The 27,996-nt window shown below is 36.9% G+C and overlaps 1 protein-coding gene across 2 annotated transcripts in view; it reads right to left on the bottom strand.

Annotated features, from left to right (window-relative positions):
- Positions 1 to 27,996, bottom strand: part of TSHR (thyroid stimulating hormone receptor) — a 152,548-nt gene that overhangs the window by 48,997 nt on the left and 75,555 nt on the right. The window contains exons 3-5 of one of the 2 annotated variants that reach the window (XM_008536736.2): positions 16,629 to 16,700; positions 12,056 to 12,130; positions 1,644 to 1,718 (exon numbers count right to left, since the gene is read on the bottom strand). In XM_008536736.2, coding sequence (XP_008534958.1) covers positions 1,644 to 1,718; positions 12,056 to 12,130; positions 16,629 to 16,700 — 222 coding nt within the window. The remainder of the gene's footprint in view (positions 1 to 1,643; positions 1,719 to 12,055; positions 12,131 to 16,628; positions 16,701 to 27,996) is intronic. The other variant, XM_008536743.2, reaches the window with a different exon arrangement.

The following is a 27,996-nucleotide window of genomic DNA, read 5'->3' as shown; positions in this document are numbered from 1 at the left end:
GCAGCAGGAGCTGGAGGTCTCAAAAAGAGCAAATAGGATATTTCAGATAAAGGAGCGAGATGAGATTCCATAAGGTATGTTTGAAAATCAGTAAACAAACTAATTCAATTGCAATAGGGGTTCTTGCAGAAGAACGGGGGTCGGGGGAAGGCCCAGGAGCTAAATTGGGGCCATATAAGAAAGTGTTGCAAATGCCAGATTAGGGACTTGGACCAGCACCTCTCTATTCTTCAAAACCCCAAACCAAGTCCCATCTCCTTTTTGATGTCTCCTCTAATTATCTGTACCCTCAAATACTGTGTGTACCTCTCATTTGTCACTTATCATTATTCTCCTATAGGAGGAAACTTTTAATTTCATATACAACATCTCTCCAACTAAATTGTAAGCTTCTTGAAGGCAAGGACAATGTTTAATAATCCTGTGTGCTCTCCACAGAGCCTTGCACATAGTAGAAGATCATCATGTCAGAATTATTGACTGAAGCTCAGAGTCCATACAGGAGTGATTGCCTTGTCCCATAAGTTTTTATTGCTCTCCAAATATGCCTTCATCCATATATCCCATCAATATCCTCTTTTGTTCTCCCATCATCTCCCATTCTCACCTCCTCAATACTGAACTATTTTTACTTCCCCAATAAGCCCTGTGGTTCCATACCTTTCTGTCTTTATTATGTTATTCCATCCACCTGTAGTTCTCGTCTACCTCTCTCCCTCCTTTTCCTAGATAATTTCTATTCATCCTTAAAGACCTATTTCATAAAATATATATAGGGATGTACACTTTTATTTAAAATCCCTAAATGGAAATGAACTAATATGTTAATAGTGATTATTTCTGGGTATTAGGATTAAGGTTGATTTTTATTTTTTCCTCATACTGTTTTTGTGTTCTAATCTTTTGCAATGTGTGTGAGCAGGAAAGAAGAGGAGAAAGGAAGGGTTCTTCCAGCTGATGCTGAGAGAACCTGAGGCCATATGTATACATCCACTGAACGTATTTTTATTGAACACCTAATCTGTGCTAGGCAGTAAAGATGCAATAGAGAACAAAAACGTTGTGGTCCCTGCTCTCATGGAGGTTATGGTTAGCTCATAAGGTGTCACCAAACCAAAGCAGTAAGTACTGTCCCTTCCGTTTTTGTCCCCCCAACTTCTAAGAGATTGGATTTTACCATTTGTGGCTTTTTTTTTTTTTTTTTTTTTTTTTGCTGTGTAACAGTCACTCTAATATTGTGATACCCATTTCCCAATAAAACTGACCAATATGTTCTCAGAGTTTTTTGTTTTGTTCTGTTATACTCAATTTAAAGACTTTTTAAATTTTTAAATTTAAATTTTTAATACACGATGGCATTTTCTCCCTCATATCTCTTGGAGTAGGTCTCTGGTCCCAGCACTATGTGCTGACTTTTGAAGAAGTTTTTAAAATGTGGATCATTTCACCTGATGCCTTGCCTGATGCGAAAGGGTAGGAGTAAGTCACAGGATATGATTTGCCCCAGGCCTTATACCACTAAAATGACCCTGGCCCACAACATCCCAGGGAGATCCTTGGAAGACAACAGCATTATAATTCTCTTTAAAAAAGAAAAGAAAAGAAAAGAAAAAAGGTAGGATGAGAGAGGAGTTCATACTTACAGGAACTTCAGAAGGGGAAGCTCTTTTAGGGCCCCAGGCTCTATGTAAGTTAAGCTTCTGGTATTCCGAATCTCTCTGTAAAAGTTACAGGAAACATATTCACCATAACCCATTTCTGTCTTCTCAAAGGTCAAACAACATAAATCAGGTTGAACAAGTGTTCACAAGAAGAACGCACATTTGGTGCCCCAGGGACTGTTCCTGCCAGGAGTCCGTCCCATCAACAGCGAGCTACTCCTGGCTCCTCGCAGGGACTCAGTGGCTGTTCAGCCCTCTCTCATCCTTGACTTAGTCTCGGTCCATTTGAATTTATGGGCCACCTTTCCTTAATTGTAGTCTCAGAGCTTTTTTCCCCCCTTTTATATCTAAATAGAAAAGAAAATCCCTCCAGTGGTTTGTGGAAGACAGATATCTTTATTATTAACCATAGCAAGTGTCCTGGCCCTGGAGTGGGAGGTTGCACGGATCACATGATGGATGACAGCAAGTCAATAAAGGTTCCTGTGTCAATTGCTATTTCAGAGGGAGTGGATGTAGTGAGTCTTAACAGCTCATTTGGGTTTATTTTTCTATGTCAGTAATTTAAGACTCTTCAGCACATGTGGTGTGATCTCATGTATGTCTGTTACTTACACACTTAGGTTTATATAGATGCTAAGCAAAATGCACAGTAGCATTGGTGAAATCAGTGACTGTTAGAAATGGGCTATCACTGGTAAAATTAAATGTATTCAACATTTGTAGATTGGTTAAAAGAGTCTGGCTTCTTTGATTTAGCACAATGTGAGGTTTGTCCATGTTGTAGCATATATGAGTAGTTTGCTCCTTTTTATCGCTGAACAGTCAGACAGAACTGAGATCAAATCTTGGCTCTGCCACTTCTGGATACATGACCTTGGGTAGGTTCCTTGATCTCTTTGAGCCATAGTTTCCTCATCTGTAAAATAGGGACCATGACAGCACCTGTTTCATAGGACTCTTGTGAGGATTAAATAATGCCTATAAGTGGTTTGACATGTGGCCTAGCATGCAATGAAGGCTCTATAAATGATAGTTTTATAATTGTTATCCTCCTGAGTGGAATGAAAGAAGAGATGTCAAAGACTGGGGGTTGGAGATGCTGCAATGTTTGTACAAAATTAAAACAAAACAAAATGCTAGGTTTGGTATTGGACTAAGAACATTGACTATGAAACAGCCCTTGGAAAAGAGAGGATGGAATTAACTCTGAGAACAGAAATCATCTACCCCCTCCCCCAACTCAGTTTACTGTCTGTATTAATATAACCTATTGGTCCATTGTCTTCGTTAGCGTAACTTTTGCCCAGGCAAATAAGTTTATTGTTCATTACAGGAACTTCTTGAAAGACCCATCAATGCTTCAACAGAAAGCATCAACAGTTTATATCCCAAGACTCTCAGAATCCCTCACCTCAAAATCTTTGCTTTGCTGTGTCCACTAATTCTAGACTATCATATCACGATCCTTACCTAACCAAGACCCTGTGTGGAAAGACCCACTTTAAACAAGATTTTTAGATTTTGTCCTAGTTTGAAACTAAAAGCCCTATATCCCTGGAACTCCCTGTGTCCTGGGAAAACTAGCCCGGTTGGCTACCCTACTCTATCATCTCATAGCTATCCTGCCTTCCCCTTTAAGAGACTATCACACTGCTGAGTCAGGTGCTCGCTCCCTGTAAGGTGAGCAATAAACTCCTTGCCAGAGCTTTCCATTTGGGGAGAAGGGTTTGAACTGCTATCAATCAAACGTAAACCAGTTAGAAGAATTTGGAAACTGAGTGTGGTTTGCAGTCTGGAAAATTGCTCCATGAGACACTATTGTTGAACAAGTAGACTTTAGTGAGTGGCCCAAGAGAATGTCACAGTGAAAGGGAGTGTAGCCCAACTGAATCAGCTTTAGAGGTAGAGAACGAAGGGGAATTAAACACTGCTGTTGGTTACAGCTGATAAATGAGGCTGGCAACCAACATGGCGGCTGTAAGAGAAGAAAGAGGTGGGAGAGGCAGCAAGAAGAGAGAGGGAGACACAAAAGAGGAGAGAGATTTCTTGGAGAAAATGAAAGAGTGAAAAAATGGAAAGATGGGTAAGAGATGCCACAAGAAAACACCAGGGAAAAGAAGCCACTGTCTGAGGTAAGAAGACAGTCAGCTAAACACTTGCTCACCAGTGACTTTTAAAGACTCTCTGCTGAGAGAAAGAGAAATACTGTATAATATCACTTACATGTGGAATCTAAAAATGCTGAACTTAGAGAAAGAGAGAGCAGAGTGGTAGTTATCAGGGGCGGGGGGTAGAGGGGAATGGGGAGATATTGGTCAAAGGGTACAAACTTCCAGTTATAAGATTAACAAGTTCTTGGGATCTAACGTACCGTATGGTGATTATAGCTAATAATACTGTATTATATACTTGAAGGTTGCTGAGAGAGTAGATCTCAAATGTTCTCACCACAAAAAAGATATGGTAATTATGTGATGGGATGGAGGAGTTAGCTAATGCTATGGTGGTAATTATTTTGCAATATATGTGTATCATACCAACACATTGTACACTTTAAACTCACACAATGTCAATTATATCTCAATAAAGCTAGACAAATAAAATCTCTGCTGAAGCAAAGAAGGAGAAGGGGCATGGACCGTCAGTAGTTTAGCTAAATGGAGACGGATGTTAGAAGTGACTTCAGGGGGTATCATTTTTACAGATAGGAGGCAAGGAGGAGTAGAGGTCAGTACCGAAGAACCTCTGATAAGAGTAGAAGGGTCAAAGAAGAGTCCAAATTTGAACGAGTTCTGAGTATGCCTGTGAGGGTGAATTTGAACCACACAATGTTGAGTTAAGCAATTATGGCCCAAGTGTGCAGGAGGCAAGCTAGCTATCCTGCCAGGAAGCTGGGGACACCAAGAGAAAGAAAATCTGTACGTAACTGAAGCACAGTGAGTTGGAATAGAGATGGCCTCCAGGGTGAGTGTGAACAAGAGCTGAAGACGGCAGCACCTCTGGATCTGAGCCTGGATCCCTGGGTGATAGATAGAGAAGGGCTGCCCCACCCACCTGCGCATCCACCCGGTACTGTCCCGTGAACAGGAAGAAACTTCAGTTACCTTAGGGCTCTTACACATTTTTATTTTTGTCTATTTGTTATGGTAATTAGCCTACTTGCACTAATATGATAAACATAGATAAAATTCTTAAAATACGGAGCGCGCTGTTAATAGTGGTCATCTCTGGTAGATAGGTTTGGGGACTAGGAATGTGTGATTTTCACTTTTTGTTTTATCCTGTTCAAAAGAAGAAAAAAATGTAATAAAAGGCATGCAAAAAAAGCCCCCAAATTTAAAAAAACCCACAAAGCAAAGCAATATATATTGTGTTTCAAAAATTTTTTAAAAATATGCAGTGCAGATAGGCTGCTTAAATCTTCCAGATTCAAGGCTGCTCTTCTACAGAATGGGCTGATTCTGTGTCAGGCAATGTCTGAGCAACTTGAAGCTTATTGACTAGAAAAGGTAAGAGTTGGTAAGATTAAGGTATAATTGTAAGATTAAGGTAAAAAGGGACTGAGCATACTTCTCATTACACAGAATGCTTCTACCAGTGAGGGGATGAGAGAATTGACTTCAGTAAAGCAGGTGATATCAACCTCATCAGGTTGATCATCCTGATCATCATCAGTAAAGCAGGTTGATATCAACCTGCAGACAAAACAATGGAGACACCTTGAGAAAGGTTAAGTGCCTGATCTCCTGTTACACAGTTTGAAGAAATTGGGGCCTTAATCTAGGGCTTTTAACTCCAAATACAGCTTTTCTTTCTTTCTTTTTTTTTTTTTTTAACAATTTCGAAAGGTCATCTGTCAGAACTCAAAAGAAATTTAAATACGCATTATTGCTTAGTTTCCCTTTACTGGATTTCAAATAAAGTGGACATTTACATGAAAAGGATAACATTGATGCTCGTGTCCAACGTTTGCACAAACCGGCAAATTAATCATTCAGCATACATTAGGTTCATTTAATCATATGTCTAGATTCTAGGGTGTTTTCTTCTTCTGAGAAACATTGGCTAATTCTTAATAAGAGCCAAGGACAGAGAAATTGGCTCGTTCAAAATACCTGGCATTGTGACAGGTGGTAGTATCCCAGCCTAAAGGCCAAAGAATATGGGAAATCGGCAAGGCAAGAGAGGGAGTTCTCAGCTTGGGGAAAGAGGGGCAAGAGGAAAGGAAAGGAAGGCTTAGACCCTTCTATTAAGGAACTTTCAAACTACTGATTTCCCTCCATTGTCCTGTAGCCCCCCTTCCCACCTCAGTTATTCAACAGGCATTAGATCATGGCGTTTCACTGTGATCCTCAGCCTTAGAGATATCTGCCCACACCCGAAGCACCCCTAGTCTAGGAGTGAAAAGCACACCGAGCTGGGAAACAAATTGAGGGCAACAATGAAGCGGAGTTGGCATTTCACCTGCAAGGGAGATGAGAAAGCTTCAGACTAGCACAGGGCAAGGAGACTGAGTTAGAATGAGATCTCTGAAGAGAAGAGAAGCCGGCCCAGCCAGCAGAGTTGGACTTTTAAGAAATACAAATGCAATAATGTGTAAGACTATGTTGTTTAAAACAAGAAACGGAACAAGAATATTAGCCAAAAGCTTAGCTCTCAGCCAGTCCCCAACTTCTTTTCAACTCTTACTTTAATTTGATTTTCAATTTTTTTCCAGTCTGCTTTTAAGTGCCAATGTAGTTCAAAAAATTGGGAGGCAAGCCTCGCTGACTTGGACTAGGTCTACTTGCTCTAGTGAGTAGAGTGGGGAGAAATTAATTAAAATGAAATGAATAATTATTGGACATCTATTATGTGCAACTTTATTGAGTGTGCCCCGAGGCATAGGGAAGTAGTTACTAATTATTCAACTACTTTAAAAATAAGATGTGTATATACTGGCAAAGCCATAATTTTGTTACCTTAAATACTTCAAATACTGACACTACCAAAGTGAAAACTGGGACTAAGAATTAGGTAATTTATTATTATTTTTTTTCTCCCCAAAGCCCAGTACATAGTTGTATATCCTAGTTGTCGCTCATTCTAGTTCTTCCGTGTGGAATGCTGCCACAGCACGGCTTGACGAACACTGCGCAGGTCTGCACCCAGGATCCGAACCTGCGAACCCCAGGCCGCTGAAGCGGAGCACGCAAACTTAATCAGCCCCAGGTAAAAGTTTATTTCATCTGACTATAAAGGTAACGCACACATTGTAACAACTTTTAAACACATTCATATCAAAAAATACAAAATCTACCACATCCCCTGATCCAAAGAAAATCATTTTTTTTCCTCTCTCTATGGGTACATCTTGTTTTTCTAAAATAGCATTATGTCAAAAGCATTTCCTCTGGGATTAAAGTTGATGACAACAGATTTCTAACGGTTGTACAGTATTTCATATTAAACCATTCTCCTAGCTAAGCATTTGAGTGGTTTCCAAATTTTTGCTATTATAAATTAACTCTGAGACAAATGGCTTTTTATGTTAACTTTTCTGACTCCTCTGTTTATTTTCTCAGGGAAAATTTACAGAAGTTGAATTACTGGGTCAAAAAGTATGAAATTCATCAGAGTTCTTGGTATATATTAGATCCTTAGCTTCTAAAGTCCTGATTTTTAGACTTGCATTCACTTTTCAGTAATAGTCTATAAGTTACTTCTTACATTATTAAGGCTTTTCAGGGAAAGAAGTCATAATTATTCTACTTTCATAATTATCAATGAAGTATCTTACTACTAACATTCCATTATGCGACTGGGGAAAAAAAATCTATAACTGAAAGGTGATATTCATGATTTAATGAATCTTTTAATTTATTAAGGAATTAAAAAATAATAGATGTTAATTTGAGGAGAGTGTATAAATGTTCAGATTTTTGAAGCAGATTGAGGAAAATTTGTTTATCCGTAGATTTTCCACTAGAAATAGAAAATTATAAAAGTGATTTTCCAAATTGCTGGAAGATGCATACAGCTACTTTCATGATTTTTAATGATGAGGCTAAGACTGGTGCTTTTGAAATCTCTAATTAATGAGTCAATCAAAGTAAGCCTTATCATGCTATCTGCCAGAAATCACACATTTTACCTACACAGTTGTAGAATTTTTACTTGTGATTAAAAAAAAATCCACATAAAAGTAAAAACATCCTTCGGAGGGCAGTATTTTCTTTCATTATTTCTGCTTCTAATTAAGGAGATATTATGGCTTTGCATTGGTTTTGGAGGGAGATACTCTTGGTTTCAAATTCTGACTCTGAAATTTCTTAGTTGAGTAAACTTGGGCAAAAGCCTGGTGTAGTATGTATCATCTTCATTTTACATACTGGAACCTGAGGCTTAGAGAGATTAAGTAGGATAGTATATGTGAAGCACTATTAGCAGAGTGGGTGCCCATAAAGGGCATTCAGTAATTGGTAGCTATTATTAAGAGGAATGACAATAACAACAATCTGTATGCAACAAACACTGGGATTTTTTTTATTAACCAATCTGGAAATCTTTATATTTTAGTGGGAGTGTTTAGTCCTCTTATATTTAATGAAGTTAATCTAAATACTGATCATTTGGGGTTAAATCTACTATTTGTTCCAGAAATTCTTTATTTCTTGCCCTTTTTAATTAATATTTGTTATTCCATTCCTCACTACTATTAGCTTGTTAGTTATCCATTCTTTCATAATTATTTCAGTTATTACTCTATGGATTAAAAAATTTATTCATGATTTATAAAAGTCTAATATAGGTTAGTATTTTTACCATTTCCCAGAGAATTCAAGGACCTTAGAACACTTCAACATCATTTATAACCCTTCCATCCTTTGCTTATTTGCTACTGTGTATTTTAATTCTATGGATACAGGCACTCCTTGCTTTGCATGGTTCCAATATGCACAAAGTTCAGTTACCATTATTTAGTTAAATTTAAATAATAACTGTCCCTGACAACATGGTTCAGGTTTCAGTTACCACAATATATTAACTGTAATTGCATGAAATACAAACTTTGCTTTCAGTCCATGCATCACTATGTAAATAACAGACACACGTCATGATAGGTGACCAATGACACCACTTCTTTCAAAGTCATTGGTGATTGGTCACTGAGCATGTTATTCAGTTCATGCAGAAACAATAAAGCATGCAGTTGGATTGCTTCCATATTTCCCAGCGATAAACTCGTGACATTTTATAAAAGTGGATAATTGAAAGAGGGACTTGACCGACAAAGATGGAAATGCAGCAAAGAAACAAAATGTGATAATACTAGAAGTGAAATTTGAATAAAATGTGAACAAAGTCATAAAAGAAATAACTGACCATGGGAATGTTGATACTGCCGCCATTTGAGAGACACTAGATGTTCAGTCACAGGAACTTAGTGAAGGTAAATTATTGACAAAGCAAGAAGCTGTCCCCAAAGAAATGATGCTGGTAAAAATATTCAGGGTAAAGGAACTCTTAGAAATGTTTTATGATATTGAAAGAACAAAGGATTCAATATTAGAAGCTGATCCAGACCTAGAAAGAAGTATGACAATTTGCCAAGTCATTAAAAAGATGTTTTCTTGTAACTTATACAACAAAGAGAAAAAGGCAAGTACTACTCCAACTGCTCTTCATAAGTTTTTACAAAGAAATAAAACATTTTATTTCTAAATATTTATAATGTTTAAATTATAGTATGCTAAATAAATATTAGTTTTACTATTTTTTACACTCCTATACACTCATCACCAACAGTAAGAGCAATTTTAATGTTTTGACAAAAATTTTTAAAAGTCACAAAACAATCGTCATTTTTTTATTGATTATTCAGATTGCTTTGCACAGTTTCAGCATGCACTGTTTTACGATTCTGTGCTCATGCGGAGCAGGGATTGCCTGTATTTTAAACCCAGAAGACATTTTTTGTTTTGTGCAGCAAGGTTCATTAATATTTACCTTTCCTGTTTCTTGTCATTTCCTCCTACAGGATCATTTTCCTTTTGCTTTAAAAATTCTGTTTAGCAGTTTCTTTAATATGAGCCTAATGGTGATAGATTCTCTCATTTTTTGTTTGCTTGATATGTCTTTCTTTTGCCTTCAATTTTGAAGAATCTTTTTGTTGAGCTGGCAGATATTTGCTGTTGTTATTTTCATTGTTTTGCTCTTTGTAGATATCTTTCTATTGCTTTATGGCTTCTATCATTTCTGTTGAGAAGTCAGCTATCAGTCTTCTTTTTACTTCATTGAAAGTATTATGTATTTTTTTCCTCTGGCTGCTTTTTATGATTTTCTTTTTGTCTTGAATTTTTAGCACTTTTAATATGGTGTGCCTTGATATGGTTTTCTTTGTATTTATCCTTTTGGGCTTTGCAGTACTTTTTACATTTATGACTTGATGTCTCTTATGAGTTTTGGAAAATTCTCTTCAAATATTGCTTCTCCCAATCTTTCTTCTTTTTCTTGGGGTCCAATTATAGGCGTGTTAGACTATTTACTGTGCCATATATTTCTTATTTTCTTTTTCTCTCCATGCTTCAGGCTGGATATATTCTTCTGACCTATCTTCTAGGTTTCTAATTCTCGTTTGAGCTGTGTTTAATCTGTTGTTAAACTCATACATTTAGATTTTATTTTAGTTATTGAAGTTTTAAGTTCTAGAGTTTCCATTTAATCCTTTTTAAAAATAGTTTCCAGTTCTATTCTGAAATCTGTATCTTGCCATTTAAATTTTTGAATGTTTTAATTATAGTTATTTTAAAGTCTATGTCTGATAATTCCAATATGTGAATCTCCTGCGGATCTTTCTCTGTTGTCTGTTTTCTTCTCTTGAAATTTTTCCATAAATTCTTGTTTCGTTTTTTTAAAAAAGTTTGGGGTATGCTTGGTTATTTTTTATTGATTCAAAGCTGGATTTAGTATTTGTGAGGGCTCATCTGTTTCCCATTATCCCATACTTCTAAGATGAAGCTCTTTAGGGAATCCCAGATAAAATTCTGAGGTGTTACTAGGAGCCACCCTGCTTTGTAAACCCTGAACTCCAATTTTTATTTCTCTAGCCCTATGAGACTGCCTAAACCTCTAGCCAGTCCATCAGCCTTTCAGCTATTGCATACAAGTCAGCAAACACCTCAAGGGGAAAATGATCAAATGTTGTTTTGGGATTTCTTCTTTCCCCTCAAGTTCTTGCTGCCATCATAACACTCAAATACCTTCAAATAGCTTTTTTTTTTTTAATCAGGCTCCTCTGTTGTTCTCAGACTGATGGTTGATCTGATAATGTAAGCTAGCCTACCATAGCTGGAAACAATTTTCTGGGTCTCAGTATTCTTGAAGCAGCATAATGTAGTGCATAGGGAAAGAATTTTTGAGTCAGTTGTTTATGGCATAAAAATTCTGGTCCTGTTCCTTAGTACTGTGTGACCTAGGAAAACATTTTCAGCCTCGCTGCATTTATGTTTTTCTTATATTAATGTAGAAATAATAATCTCTACCTCACATGGTTGTTTTTTGAGTGTTAAATGAGGGTTAAATAAAGTATATAAACTATTTAGCATAATGTTTAGAACATACTAAGTATTTGTAGATGATAGGTATTTTTGGTTCTTCATTAAGAAATAGAATTAATATTTCATAATATGTGGCTGCTTAAAAGAATGTAGTGTGATTATGTAAAATTTTGTATAGGTTGTAATGTACTAGAGAAAAGCACCAGAGTAATTATTTTGATGTGTATTGATTGGTTTTTATGTCTAGGCACTGTGCTAAATGCTTCCATGCATTGTATCATTCAATATTTATATAACCAAATGAAACTGGAACTCTTATTACTCTTATTTTACAAATGAGGAAACTAAGGCTAGGAAAGATTGCCTGACTTGTCCAGGATTAGATAGTGAGTAGGCAGAGACGCCGGAAGTCAAAACCAACTCTCACCTACTCCAAAGCCAGAGTTCCTAACCCCACTCCTGATCTAATCTCACAAAACTACGTTTCTCTTTCCTAATTAAGGAAAAAATGTTAGTTTTGTAGAATCTTGCACAGACCCTGGAATCAAGTAGGTAGTCAGTAAATATTTACTGACTCACCAACATCCACACCAATAAAATCTGCTGTCACACTAGTAACCAAATGAAATGACAATTCAGAGAGGACTTCTAATCTGGTCTTTGACTTCCAATCATGGAAGTGACAATTGGGATGGATTAACATAAACTGAGAGTGAGAACAAGAATTTAATCATAAACAGAAATTTTGACTCATGATCTAGAAACCAGCTGTTATTGCCACCTGGAGCCTCCAAATTATCAATCAAGAGTGGTTGTGGGTGGAGTCTATGCTGTACCGTTTGTTGTACTTACATGTGAGTCATTTTACTCAAATTGTAGAAGGAATGTGATTCCAGCCGCTGCAGACTTGTGTCTATTGATAAATAGCTGAACGTCACAAAAATATAAGACAAAGTAGAAAGTTAGTAGGGTTGTGACATCCAAATTTACTCTTAATTTTCATGTAACTTCTTTGTGAGGGGCCTCCCAGATCATGCAACATGCACAACTCTCATTGTTTCTCCCCAATTATATTAAAATTAGTTACTACTTTTTTAAGGATCCCATGTTACCTAAAAGTTTCCCAATACTTTAAGTTCTATTCATCCTTCGGGTTTATTCAGCTTACTTCACAATGTTTCCCCAATTTCCTGATTAGGTCAAATTTCCCATAGTATATCCTCAAAGCACTATGAACTTCTCCTTTCACTAATTGTCACCATGCAAATATCCAACTGTTTGGATGGTATTTGAATTATGCTGTCTCATGTTACTATGAGTTCTCTGAAATGGAGAACAGTGTCTGTTTTTGGTGGCCAGTGAATCTTGAGTGCCTTTCATAGTGTATGACATGTGGTACATCAGTAAATGTGTTAAGTGAATGAATGAATGAATGAATACGTGAGTTACTCAAAATAGCAGAAAATGAAAGACATTAGAAAAGAACAAAAGAATGGAAAAGAGGCATTTTTAATGTAGTACCTAATGGCATGGGATTAGAAATATAGTTTCAAAGAAGATAAAGAGAAATCCACAAGTCTTTAGTAGAACATTCCATACGGTAGTGACTAAATATCCTCTCAAGACTTCTCTTCTTGATTTTGATGAAGCTGAAAAGTCATGATTCATCTTGAACTTTGTAAGCAAAAGATAACTCAAATAGAAGTTTTAAGGGGCCAGCCTGGTGGTGCCCCGGTTGAGTTCACGTGTTCCGCTTCAGTGGCCCGGGGTTTGCTGGTTCAGATTCCTGGTGTGGACTTACGCACTGCTTGTCAAGCCATGCTGTGGCAGGCATCTCACATATAAAGTAGAGGAAGATGGGCATGGGTGTTAGGTCAGGGCCAGTCTTCCTCGGCAAAAAGAAGAGGATTGGTGGCAGATGTTAGTTCAGGGCAAATCATTCTCAAAAAAAAAAAAAATTTTAAGTACTAAAGAGAAACTTCTAAATACAACTTGTCAAGAATACATAAGGAATGATGTTTCAAATAGTATCCTCAAATTCCATCTTGTAATGAGAATGACTACTGCAGCCAAACTCAATGACTGCTTTTTATTGAGAGGCATTTCCATGACATTTGGGAAAATTAATGATTAGCAGATGGCATCCACCTGTACCATAGCAGAGATTCTCAACCCTGGCCAAACACTTGAACTACCAGGAAGGTTTTAAAAGACGCAGATGTCTAAGACGAGGGCTAGGATAATTAAACAGAGTTTATGAGGGATGGAGCAAACACTTTTATTTTTACAAAGCTTCCAAGATGATTCTAATGTGCAGGCAAGGTTGAGAACCACTGGTCTATAGTTTGAACTGAATCTGCCAGTAAAATATTTTCAGTAAACAGCATTTGTAAGAGGAGCACTGACTATTCCATTTGAGATTTTATTATGGTTATTATGAGTATTCTAATGGCCCTGTACTTTCTGTTTTGAATTATCTATTCTCTAAACAGTTATCTTTTGATTTTTCAGGTCTCCCAAGCCATTGCCATTTGTGGATAACATTACATAAATTATTTTGATCCAAATATCATATCTCTAACATGGAGTAAACAATGGAAGATGTTGAAAAGAATTAGTTTACAGTGTAGGGAATGCGGAGGTTTATAATGGATGAAGCTGAGTGATCTGAGGGTAAGATTAATTTTGAAGGCTGCAAACTTGTGTTCCTAACTTCGCATCATGTCCATTGTGCCAAATTTTCTTCCGAATTTCTTAGTTTAGAAGTGTGAGGCATTCTCAAGGTTTTATTGTGACTGTCATTCAGCCTATGTGATAATAACCAAAGTTCTAGTTTCTTCAATCAAATGATACCTCCTTAGAGGGCTCTCATAGATCGGCTGTAAAAACAGCACATAGGAGCCATTTATTCAGTGGGATGAAAAGAATGATTCCCTGCTTCTTATCTCATTTTTATAACCAGGAAAAATCAGATCCTACCTCTTCAAGTATCTTCTTAGCACATAAGTCTTATGTAATCAATAGGGTGCCCATACCAAGTATCATCCAAACTAGGATATTTTTGCGAGTTAAAACAGGGTGCTAATCATTATGCCAGAATAATAGATGGGAATTTGTACTGTCCCAGGCAAACTTACCTAGGGTTAACCTGGTGATCTCTCCCTTGCCCCCTAGATATACTAGCCCTTTAACTATTATTCCTGTACATGTGTGTGCTTTCATTCAACAAACATCTATGGAACATCTACTCTATGTGAGTAAATGGGCATTGACAAAACAGACCTGTTCCCTAGCTTCTAGGAGTTCCCAGTAGTGGGAGACACAGAAGGGTAAATGACATTAACATATAGGGTGAAAAGTGCTCTGATGTGGGTCAGGAAATGCTTAACCCAGACTGGAGAATCTAGTCTAGAACAGTCTCCCCGAAGGAAGCTCCAACAGGGCCTTCAAGTCTGCCTGGATGTCCTGTTTATCTCTGTCAACCCTCCGTTTATTGCCCATCACTTTTATTTCAAACCTTCTCAAGCTTCCAACTCTGCCAGCTCCACCCTCAATATTAGTAGATAATCTTTTAATAATTTGTAGAACAGATTGAAACCTTTAGATGAGAATTCCTTGAATTCCCCTCCAATAAGCCTATTAATTTACTCGCACCTGCCCCATCTCTTATATCACTTTCTTTTACATCGTAAATGGTGATCATCTTCTGTAGAGAGTCAATCCCTCTATTTGGATCCCCTCTCCTCCTGCTTCCTCAGGATCTCAGGCTCTTGAAATTGTTCTTTCTTCACTTTTTTTAGCACCTCCCTCTCTACTGACGCCTTTCCCTGGTCCTGCTTACATCTACCTGATTATGACTTATCACTCGCTTAGGAAGGAAACTGGAGGCTCCATGAGTTTTGTCAACTGTTGAAAGCAAAGCATCTAATGAAGTGACAGGCACAAAATATGGCTCAATAAATATTTGTTGAATGAATGTGTAAGCATATCCAAGTGGAGACACCAAGTGGGCAATTTTATAAGGGAATGAGAGAAAAAGGAAGAGCTAAAGGGAAATTTGAAGTTTTTAGCTTACAGTTCACTAAATGGCGGTACTCTTAAAAGGATATAGAGTAGAGAAGGAGCAGTTTAGGAGGAAGGTGATGACTTTATTTTGAATATGCTGAGTCTATGGTGCCTGTGGGACATCAAGGTGATGATATTTGGAACGAAGTTTGTAACGCAGGTCTGAATTGTAAAAACAAGTCAGGGCTAGAGATAATCATTTAGGAATTAGTGGTATTAGGTAATAGTGAAGCCAAAGGAGTTGGAGGTGTTCACTCAAGGAGAGAGTGTACAGAGGAATTGGGACAAAATAAACAAAGGAAGAATCGTATTTAAGGAATTGAGTGAAATGAAATGAAATAAGAAACCAGGAAAGGAGACAGAGGAAGAACAGCCAGGGTAAGAGGATACAAAGAGGGGTGAGAGAACAATATCAAGGAAACCAAAAGAGGAAAGAACTTGAAGAAGGAAGGGCTGGTGAGGAACATTAAAAACTACAGAGATGTTCAGTTAGAATGGTTTCTCGGCCTCAGCACTACTGACATTAGGATAATTCTTTGTTGTGGTGGGTATCCTATGCTTTGTAGGATGTTAGCAGATCCTTTGCCTCTACCTGTTAGCTGTGAGAAGCACCCCCCTCTCTAGTTGTCACAACCAAAAATGTCAAAGGTCCCTCAAAAGACACAATAGACACTCAATAAATCATCACGAAATGAATAAATTTAGCATGAAACTACAGGTTGCTCCTGGTTGTAATGTCATTTGGTGTGCCTGAATTACCTTCGTCGCTTGTCAGAATCAATTAAATGAGATAAAGACCTGGTTCATTTCGTATACAGATACGCTGTTCGTCAACTCAGCATGGAAGTCCTTTTTCTCCTCACTCTGAGTGTATAGAAATTCAGTTTTCTAAGGTTTAGAATTATTTTTAATTCTTTTCTTTTTAAGTGAGAGAAATCAAATCATTGGCTACATTTATGACAAAATGTAAACATTTGTACCAGTCGTGAAAAGTGACTCAAGAATTGGTAACTAGGATGGATAGATTACAGACAGATATGTAAATTGGTTTATGGAAGAGATTCTCAGCTAAGATTTTGCCACATCCCAAGATATATTAAAATACATTAAGAATTATTAAATTCTCAAGGCCAAATGAATTTAAATTTGCTTTAGGTTTAAAAATTATTTAGGAATTAGGAAGTGGAGATAGAGCAAAATCAAAAAAACATCTTGTACATAAAATTTTCACATATATTAGAAATGTAGATGTCATAGCCTTATGCAAGTACAATACACAAGAATTTTCTTGATAGAACACATTTAGGAAATAACATGTCACAATTGCAAAATTCTCTTTATATTAAAAGAAATGACTTACATCCTGGAAATATTCGGCAGATTTGAAAACGCACGACTGGGAATGGTTTTCAGATGAGTCTCTGTAAACTTCCTAAGAAAATAACAGTAACAAAATTAGAGTTTTAACAGTTGGACTTTTCTAATAAATAACCTTAATTATAAAGACAAATTATTAGAAGCATGCTGGTCCTTACAATACATATTTCATCATACGTAATCAACAAAAATAATACTTGATGAGAAAATAAACATACAATTTTTTCCCCAACAAAACAGGAATTGAGAATGAGACTCAAATGCAGAAAATAAATCTTCAAACCATCTTTGAATTAGCAGTAAATAGAATACCTTGTCTAACATCATATTCCATTTTTAACTGAAGGGCAACTTAATATAGTCATCAGTTTATTAGGACCACTGAATTCATATCATGCACTTGTCAATAGAAATGTCTTAGAATGCCATCAGAATATATATCAAGAGGAATTAAATGCATTTGATATATCTTATAGATTTAAAATAGTCTGTCTCCCCACCGAGGTGCTCCATTTTTTGACTTCCTTTCTTTGCCATAGCAACTGCTTGAATAGAATCCTGTATGGAAAAAGATGTACCTACTGTTCTAACTCACCTTGCAAAAAGACAGTGCCTCACCATGCTTATCTTCTCCACGGGTCTGTTTTTGCTATTTAAATATTGGTAATCACCCATCATCCACTTACTACCTTATTTAAGATGTTAGACTAATATCTTAATACACAAATACAAATACAAAATTGCATATTTTCCCTCTAGGCTTCAGGGTTATTTCTCAACATGCTATATTCTTGATGTAGGCATTCTTTGAACTACTAATTTTTGCAGTGATTGAAATATATTTAGAGCTTCCTGTTTCCTGTTCCATATGTCAGGAACCTGGAAGTCACCCGTCCAGTCTAACAACAAGTAAAAACTGAACAGCCTGAAAAATCAACAACTCATCTTGGATCCATAAGAGAGGGGAAGACATAGGGCAAACCAATGCCCCCAAGATTGGAGAGACAGTGACTACAGAGAGTCCTGGCTTTCCAAAGCAGAGACTCATGAGCGAAACCACTCAGGGAAACCACCAGGGAAGCAATGCCAGGGTAGAAAAACCTGAACTTCGATTGAAGAATTGCTGGAGGCACAGTGTGGACAACTCAGAGTTGAAACTCCAAGGGACCCAGTCAGAAGGGGTTCCTCCAGAATTTTGTGAGATTTACCTCTAGGAGCTTGACCAGGTTCTAACAATAAATATCTAAGCAAAGGGAGGGGAAATGGAACCATTTGGAAATAACACCAGAGCACTCTGTTCTTAACAAGGCTTGCCCTCAGGGGAAACTACTTAACCAAAGCCTAACTGACCTGGAGGAGGGAAACACCCAACTCCTGCCCACTCTAGCCATCCTGTCCTACCCAAGGGGAGAGAAAAATCTGAGAAAACCTTGTGAAGTTCACAGTCCAGAGGCACAGGCTCGCTAAAAGCCTGAGACCTAATCATAGGATCATAGAATGCTTCCCCTCGTCCAACACCTCACCACCACGTTACTAAAGGCCTATTCAAGCAGTTCCTTTTACCTGGTATATTGTGTTTGTCTATCAAGAAATGTATCTGTAATTTGCCTAATCAAAGCATCAGCAGGGCTAAGTTAGCTTTTAGAAGGACCTATTAACTTGGGGGTGGGGGGCAGGTGATGTGAATGACAAAAGAGGAGACTGTCAGCCTCTTCCAACACTTGGTGTTTCAGCATGAAACCCAATGTTGTCTTAATAATATTATTTCAGGAATTCAGGTCCCAGAAATTGCCTACCCTCCCTCACGGGTCTCCCACTTACATTCCCTTAATTGGATTGATTAAAAGCCTGTTGGTCCAGAGCCAAGATTCTCAAGTTAAAAAAATACGAGAATAACAAGTCATTTGACTAAAATCTCCAAGTAAAATTGGGCCATGCCAAAGGAAAACAAAGGATATGATACACACCTGTTGGGAATCACTCAAGGAGATCAAGTTTCTTAAGCTCAAAGATAGTCTTACTTATAGAGCACATCGTAAGGCATGGATCCAAGGGCCTATTTATCATAAGATTGCACACACTGCTTGTAGGTAATGTGGACCTAATTTATAACTTTAATTGGCTAAAAAGTTGGGGGTTTACTCTGTGTTCAAAAGTAAATAATATATTTAATTAAAAGGAAAATTAGAGTAAGGTTGCAATCATTTCTAAAAATTTGACTTGGAATAGAAATAGCATCTAAATGCAATTTATTATTCTTTGGGTTAAAGGTTCAAATAATGTTTATATCCTTTCCCATGTATGAATTTCTGAAATAGAGAATACATGTTTCTTGAATTCTCTCTCTTTCACACACATAGACACATACACACTTTAAGTTAGAACAAAGATCTTCTCCTACTAGTGAGTGAGTTGCAGGTGATGAGGTTCAGGACACAGTCTCCCAAAATACGGCACCTTGGCATATTGAATATTTTAAGCTGGAGGAATTTGAGAAATGGCAAGTGGAGGATGGACTCTCTGACTCTCCTTCTCCCCTGAAGTAGGTCATAAGACCCTCATGTGGGAGGTACCCTCCTATAGCTAGAGGAGAGGAGCATCTTTGTCTCTCAAGACACCAAGAGGAATCTAAACAAACAGATCTTGTTAAGTTCTCCCTGTTTACTACCTTTAAACCTCATACCCCTTTGTCCTATCACATTTTTCCATAACTTTCCACTCTCCATCAAATTGGCATAAACACACTCAGGTTTATCATATCTTCAGGTCTTCATTTCCTTATGAAGGCTTCCATGTCCTGTAAAACTTACACTAAATAAATGCATATGTTTTTCTCTTGTAAATTTGTCTTTTGTTACAGGGTCTCAGCTGAGAAACTAGAATAGTAGAAAGAAAAATATATCTTTTCCTCCCCTACAGTTTCTGGTGACAAGATGAGATAGTAAAAGGCTGGGATACTCCACTAGCCTTGGAGACTGCAATTGAGGTCTGGGACAACTGACAAAAAGTCAGCAGAAGGTAAAAATTCTTACCATGTCAGTTTCCTGGATCTCTGCTTTGGTGGTCAGTCAAGAAAGGAAGGTAAAAATTTCTCTTTGCCCCTTCCTTTCTAAATTCAGATTAGCAGGAAAAAACTTTTGTAAGAATTAGTTCTTCGGATGCTGACTCTTGTGACTTTGGTTTTGAGAACCTGTTGGTTATTGGTCCTTTTCCTCCCAGGGACAGCTATTGCTTTCCTGTTTGTTTTGTTTTGTGTCCTGAAAGCTTCACTTGGTTTTCCACCTGCCAGAGTGTGCAGGTTGTTGGTTATCTTTTATGTAATTCACCTAGGAAACAAAGATTTTGTGTTTATCAAAATAATTTCTTGTGCTTTATGTTGTCTTTCTCAGGCCTTTTGATGACTTAACAAACCTAATCTTCTTAATATTAAAAGATCTAAAGGTTTTGTTTACAACTATGTAAACTTCTGTATTTGCCTTTAAAATCTTTTATTGTCACTTTGGTTAAATAGATGACCAAGATCTTATTTAATCAAGTGTTCAAACCTTCTGACATTTTTGACAAACTTCCCCACATCAAATTCTAAATAAAATCATTTTAATTTTGAGCTAACTTTGAGATTTCCCAGATGGCCCTTGCAAAACAAACTTAAAAAGAGCCCATATGATCAATCACTCTTCTTGCTGCATTTTTATAAATAATTAGGCCAAGTTTAATGAGAATAGACTTATTTTTTGCAAAAACATTGGGTTAGCTTTGGTAGAAATGGAGGTGATTGTAGAGAAAAATTTTGTTTCAGTGAAAAACTATAACCCACCTTTGTGAATGTTCACTATCTTTGAGCTATTTTCATTTCTTTGTAAACTGGATCCTTACTATGCATTTTGTTAGTAATTAGTGTTTCCAATTTTTCTCCCACTTCCTGACTTGGCATCACTAAAAACTAAAACTGCCCATTTCTCAAAGCCCTGTAGGCTGAAGGGGGATGCCGATGTAAACTTTTAGGAAATCACCATGACAGATCATGTATGGCTACTCTTTGTGCCTACTGCTGTGTAGCCATTCAGAAAGTTCACTGGAACACCCAATGCCATCACCAGAGATATTCAAACTGCAAACTGGGAAATTCATTAGATTGTTAATGCCTGTCCTTACTCTACCATCTAAAGATGCTTTGAGCCTAATATCTAGAAACCTTGACTAACGACCCCCTAGACTCAAAAACCAAGTTTATAGTTTGTTCTAACCATTAACCTTTGTTTTTCTTTATTTCCATAGAAATGTCCCTCATTAAATGCCTGATTGCTAACACCATATAGAGGCCTAACTTATGTGGGGGAGCAGAATTGGCCACCCCAAAATATATTTCTTTGGCTTGATTTTGTTTTTTTAAGATTTTATTTTATTTTCCTTTTTCTCCCCAAAGTCCCCTGGTACATAGTTGTATATTCTTTATTGTGGGTCCTTCTAGTTGTGGCATGTGGGACGCTGCCTCAGCGTGGTTTGATGAGCAGTGCCATGTCCGCACCCAGGATTTGAACCAACAAAACACTGGGCCGCCTGCAGTGGAGCATGTGAACTTAACCACTCGGCCACGGGGCCAGCCCCTTTGGCTTGATTATTTTTAAGGACAAAAGACTCTGAAAGAAACTTTGACCTTCCCCAAGTGCCTAAAAGAATTTAAGATACAAGGCGTGTTCCAGGAAGGAGCTAGCACCATAAGATAACTATAGTATAACATAAACTAGGTGTGATAGACAGGGAGGGACCTAACAAAGGCTTTTTAATCAAAGTCCTCTCCATCTCTCATTGTTTTTACAAGGCATGGTCAACAATTATTTATCAAACATTTGCTTTTCCATCTCCATGTAAATTCCCTTCCTCCTCTTTGAAGTCCCAAACCACTACCTCCAACATCCTCCTTTGTCTTTAGCTGAGGATGGTTTTTTAGGTGGTGGCTTCAGCTATTTTGGCGAGTGGCTGAGATTTCCCTGGTTTCTCCCATGTATATATGTTATTAAACTTTGTTTTATTTTCTCCTGTTATTCTGTCTCCATGTTAATTTAATTCTTAACCAGCCAGATGGACCTAGAGGGTAGAGAAGTGGTTCTTGCTCCCCTACACTTACATGGGTGCCCTATCCCCACACATATCATCAGCTCCTGAAAGGAGACACAACTGCTTAGAACTGACCCAATCCTAGGACTAAGAGACTCGTTCAATGGGCTATGGGACAATCTACCAACCAAGCTTCTAGACTATCGAACTTCTTGGGGAAAGTTTCAGACAGGGGATTGACAGGGTTCTAGACATGCTACCAAAATACAGCACCTTGGTATGTTGAATATTTTAAACTGGAAGAATTTGAGAAATGGCAGGTGCCGCAAGGACTCTCTGACTCCCTTTCTCCATTATGTGTACATAATCTGAAAAAATAAACCCATTAATAAGTTGAAGTTTCTTTTTCACTTCTGGTGCAAGTTGCCTCCCTAAAATTCACCACATATTAGCTTAAACTTTGCCTAATTAACATAAAAATATGTAAGAAGAAGTTTCTTCCAAGGCATCTATTTCTCTTCAAGTAAGGAACAAAATTCATTCCCTAGGACATGGCATCTAGCTAATTAAATAAAGAAGATACCATATTTATTTACAGAGCTTTTGTTCCATTTCCCCCAATCGTTTTGCTATAAGATGAGAGTCGTGGAGAATAAATTATTGTAATATATGAATGCCTTGCCTACCCTTCGCCAACCCCAGATGCGTGAGCCTTAATCCTTATAAAGTTTCCTGGCGGTTTTGTTATCCAGTAATTTTGTAGCCTCAGCTAATTGATGTGTGTTTATCATCAACCTGTTTCTCTTTTTGTCCCCCTATCTAGGGGCAAGCAGCTGGATGTTCTTTCCATTGTCTACATTTCCAAAAGCAGAACTTTTTTTCAAAGAATCTTGTGACGTTGTAATTACTGCTTTAAAAGTAGAGGAGAGAGAAAAAAAAGCAAATGATTGTGATTATTTGGCCAAAATAGTTTATTTTACTTTCAGAATACCTTTTGAATATTTGTGGAAAAGGAAAAATATGTACCTAAGTATATATTCTTTTGACAAACGCATTAGAAAAGCTTCCAGCTTTTACACTATTGTCCAAAGAATTAGCATCAAAATAGTATTCGTTTCATATGAAAATACACAAAGTACTGAAGAGACTCTGTTTTTTATTTGGCTTTGATGGTTCAAAATAAGAAGGCAATGATTATTCTCTCGGAAATAGAATGAAGAATCTTGGAAAACTGATCTCATATAAATAGTACCAACATTTACTACTAATGACTAAGGCATCACTATAACTCATGGGAGAAAGGGCTCACAGCTATAGTTTCATATCCTAAGTGGAGTATGTACATTTAATAGTTAAACAAGCCGGGTTTTGGGTATGGAAAGTCCAAGAGAGAATAAATATTTAAGCTGGGTGATGCAATTTAATTTATTTTCTACGACTTATTTAACCAAGAATGATCAGTGAGGATATGACTTAGAGTCAAATGTTCCCTTTGGGCCCTGCTGAGGGCAAGATTTATATTTCTTAGATGTCTTCATTTAGAAAATATAATGCAGAAATAGAAATGCATGTGAAACACTATTGATTGACTTGAGGGTTTTGCAGAATCGGATCCAGTTTTAAGTACTGTCTTTTCTTGTTTTTGTGGTAGCGATGGTGGAGGGAAATCTGGTTAATGCTGGCAAAGAGAGCAGATGGGTCTCTATTTCCAAGAAGAACAGTTGGTGTAATTAAATCTCTTACAGTAATCTTGCATGATAGTAGTCTCATTTCACTGAAATGTTATCAACATGTAAATCCAATCAACATTCCAACATTTTGTTTCTTACAAGGTTTCTGGAATAGTAAATACATAGTTTATGTGTATGTGTGCATATGTGGGTGTGGGTTTTAATTAATGCATATTTCTTACAACAGCCCCTACTTAATAAAGAATGTAAAGTATGAGCATGTCTGAATTTTATTGAATTGAAAAACCTTTTTTGCCATGGCTAAGCTTGTGTGATCCAGAAAGACCAAAGTTCCCATTTACGTGTCGCATTTTTGGTCTCTTGGCAATCAGGCTGAGCAATTTTGTGATTCTGCATGAGGCTTATTCGCTTAATATCCACATCTGTATTTCAAGAGCCCTTTGTATTAAATACCTGTGTCAGTCAAACAACTGATATTTCATTTCATTGAGATGTGCCAAGTGTATGACAGTGAACTAGTCAAGACAACCATAGAAAGTGCCGGTAGTAGAAAAAGAGGGAATTGGTGCAAATAATTCAGATACTTACATAGTGTGGATTATAAACTGGACAATATTAATATAATTTTAATGTGACACTTATCATTTGCCCCAGTGTTTTTCCTTTGTTGAGAAGAAATTCCCACTGGTGAATTTGTTTTATTATTGTGCAATTTTTTTACATAGTTTGTCAAGAGTTGTGAGAGAGCACAGCAAGCAAGGGAATTAAAGTCAGGGACATAGACCCAGAAGGATCGTGCAGTCAAACATGTGGACTTTTTACATATAGACTGTACTTTTAAATGTGAAAGTATCTTAAATCTGTACTATGTTGTGTTTTCTGGTTTTGGTGGTAGAATGGATTTTAGTCAGTGTTGCTGCTGAATTATTTACAAATAATACAAAAATAGCAGGTGGTGTCCGTGATGCAAGGTGTGAAACTGCAGCTGAAATAGTGTAACACACTGCCCAGATTCCAAGGGCACCTGTGAGTCATCATTTTGGGACAGAATATTCTGTCTGGGCTTTAATTTTTGTGACTTGAGCCTCAGAAACCCAGGCAATGGCTTGACAGATTTGGCTTATGAAAATTGTCCAGCTTAGGCCGTCTGGGAGAGTTTTCTATGTGCAACGCTTGGTTTAGGTCTCCAGATTTTAAAATATTTAATTTGGTTTTATTTCATTATTTGTGATAACTTTTATACTGAAACTTTTTTCCACAAGTTTGAAGTATAATTTACATTCAGTAAGATGCACAAATCTTAAATACCATATACTTAAGTATACTTATACTGTACATACAGGTACACATATATCCATGTGACCAGGACCTGAACAAAATTGAGAATATCTCCATCACCCTAGAATGTTCTCTTGTGCCCCATTCCAATCAGTAATCTCACTCTTCTCAGAAGATAATCACTATTCTGATTTCTAGGACACAGACTGCTTATTTATTAACTTCACATAAATATAACTATACATTAGTCACGCTTTTCTGTCTGACTTCTTTCGTTCAACATAATGTTTTTGAGATCTGTTCATGTTGTTAGATGTATCAGTAATTGTTTTTTATTGCCAATTATGAATACATATAATTTGTTTATTCATTCTCTAGTTGATATTTTTCCAGTTTGGGGCTATTATGAATAAATGTTCTATAAGTATCCACATACAAATCTTTTTATGGGCATATGCGATCATTGTTCTTGGGTTAATACCTAGGAATGGGATTTATGGATCATAGGTAAGTATATACTTAACTATAATAGAAATTTCCAGTTTCCAAATTGATTGCACCATGCTCACCCTTATCAGTGATGGATGGGACTGTAGTTAATGCCACATCCTCACCAACAGCTGGTATTATCAGTCTTTTCAATTTTACCCATACTGGTAGGTGTGTATGTATAACTTTCTTAATTGGTATTTTTAATTACTAAAGTATTTGGAGAAATGCACGGTTGAGTAAAAATGTTTATTTGTATACACGTGTGAACATTAATTTTATGTGTCAACCTGACTAGACTATGGAGTGCCCAGATGATTGCTTAAATGTTATTCTGGGTGTGTCTGTGGGGGTGTTTCTGGATGGGATTCACATTTGAATAGGTAGACAGAGTAAAGCAGATTGCCCTCCCCAACGCAGATGTGCCTTATCCAATCCACTGAAGGCCTGAATAGAATAAAAGACTGCATAAGAAAGAATGCTTCCTCTCTGCCTGACTATCTTCAAGTTGGGACATTGGTTTTCTCCTACCTTTGGACTCAGACTCAAACTGGAACTTATACCAGCAGCAATCTTGATTCTCAGCCCTTTGGACTCAGACTGGAACTATACCATCAGCTCTCCTTGTGTCTCCACCTTTCTGAATGCAGATCTTAGACTTCTCAGCCTCCATTATTGCGTGAGCCAATTCCTTATAATAAAGTCAATCTCTCTTTCTTTATGTCTCTGTCTTCCTCTCTCTCTCTATATACAGATAGAGACAGATATGTAGATAAATAAACTCTTGATTCTGTTTCTCTGGAGAACCCAGACTAATACAACAAAGATCTAAATTGAAAATAATAATAAACACCTACATAGCACTCATTGTGCCAAGCACTATAAAAGTGCATGACGCTTATTATTATATCTTCATAACAGCCCTGTGAGTTAGACAGCATTATTACCCCCATTTTACAGATGACGATCTGAGATAGAGAAAGGTTAAATAACGCGCTAAGAGCCACACAGGTGTTAAGTAGGAGATCAGAGTTTCAATCACAGGCAAAAAAGACAGAAGATTCGCTACTCTACTCTACTGCTGTTCTGCAAAGTGTACAATGTGGATAATAATACTCCCTACCTCATAGGGTTGCTACGAAGATTTAATAAATTATTATTAGAAGCACTTAGAACAATGTTCAACACCTAGTGAACACTAGATAAGTGTTTTTGTTGAAGAAACAAAAATATACAAATCAGTTTGCCAATTTATTATTTGATGATGAGAAATATAACTATCACATAGACCATAATATTCATGTTGGCATGTTCATTTTTTCTTGTGGGCAGACTTTTGAAGGGAACCAAGACAGATTTAGAAGATTGCTTAAAGAGCCGAGATAAAATTAATAGAATTGATATAATAAGCACCTACAGAATAAAAGAAGTTAAGCTTCAGCTCCACTGTTCTCTTTTCCTCTATTATTTCTATCCTGGTTGCAAAGTTAGCTGAAAACTTGGGTAACAATAGGGTTTGATAACTTATAAAGAGGCAATCTAGGAAGAATTCTTTTTCATGAAGCATTGTCAGGGTTTATTTTACCATCTGTGTTCCATCAGAACAAGAAGGAAGAGGTTTCAGCTGCCTTTTGACTGGGCTGCCCGGTCCCAATTCTGCTAATAGCTATCTCTGTGACTTTAGGTATATTATAAACTCTCTGAGCCTCAATTATTTTTCATGTGTGGAGAATAATATCTTTTCTCATTAATTCACAGGATTATAATGAGAATCATGTAAAATAATCTAATTGAAATTAAATTGAAATTTTTGTGATTGTGATTATAATAGTATTAATAATTTTTATAATTAACAAGGATTTAACTTCTTATCTCAAAATATTTGCCCTATTATAAGGATAAAGAGTGGCTGAGAGAGAACAGAGGTTTTTGTTTTTAAACTGAACTTGGTTCTGATTTGGGGAATGGTGTAAGGCAGAGGTTGAAATTAGTTCAAAAATGACTCAAGGCCCCATGTGACCCAGGCTCACTGGAATGTCATTTTCAAAGGAGTATCATTAATATAATGAATTCCCATCTTTACTTGTGGGACTTAAAGAACACTAAAGGGGAACCATTCATAATTCTCACAACACGTCTTAAAAAGTCCGTTCCTTTGCTTCTCCATTCTTGCAAAGCCATTCCTGCTAAACCTCCAAAATTCTTTGTCAAGTTTCTTCCTCCTTTTCTCTTTCTACTTCATTTTTTCTTAAAAGTGTTGGGTTATATAAACTGACCTCGCCTTACTGGTTATTTCTGCCTCCTTTTTAGATGCTACCTTACCCTACCCGTTTTCCTGATTTTGTACCTCAAATTGTACAAGAAAAATGACTCATAAAGAGTCTTCCTTGAGGGGAAGATGGGAGGCACAAGCTAATAAATATTGTCCCGGCCCAAACAATTTTATTTAAAAAATAACATTAAGATGTTTTCTCACAACAGTTGTAAAATCAATGACTTTTTATAAGACTACAAACACTCAGTTCGCCATACCATTAGACCATCTGTGGGTAAGGTTTTCTAATAGCCGTTTTCTGAAATCATTTCAGCTGGAGGACAAAATAAATAGCCTTAAAATCACCAAAACCTCATTTTTTTCCCCTATGAAATGATTTACAGGGTTTCATTGTTACTTCAACCTTGTGGGCAACCTTTATTAATATTATTACCATATCCAGCATCCAATTGAGCAAACTTGAATTTGTGTGTGTGCAAGAGAAAGTGCTATTAACATGTCAGGATATCAACACACCTTGGATTAGATTTTCCTCGCTTTAAGAAGAATCACTACATTTC

The sequence above is a fragment of the Equus przewalskii genome, chromosome 25 (genome assembly GCF_037783145.1).
Source record: "Equus przewalskii isolate Varuska chromosome 25, EquPr2, whole genome shotgun sequence".
Taxonomy (NCBI): domain Eukaryota; kingdom Metazoa; phylum Chordata; class Mammalia; order Perissodactyla; family Equidae; genus Equus; species Equus przewalskii.
Note: the sequence above shows the minus strand (reverse complement) of the source record. Positions and strands in the feature narration are given on the sequence as shown.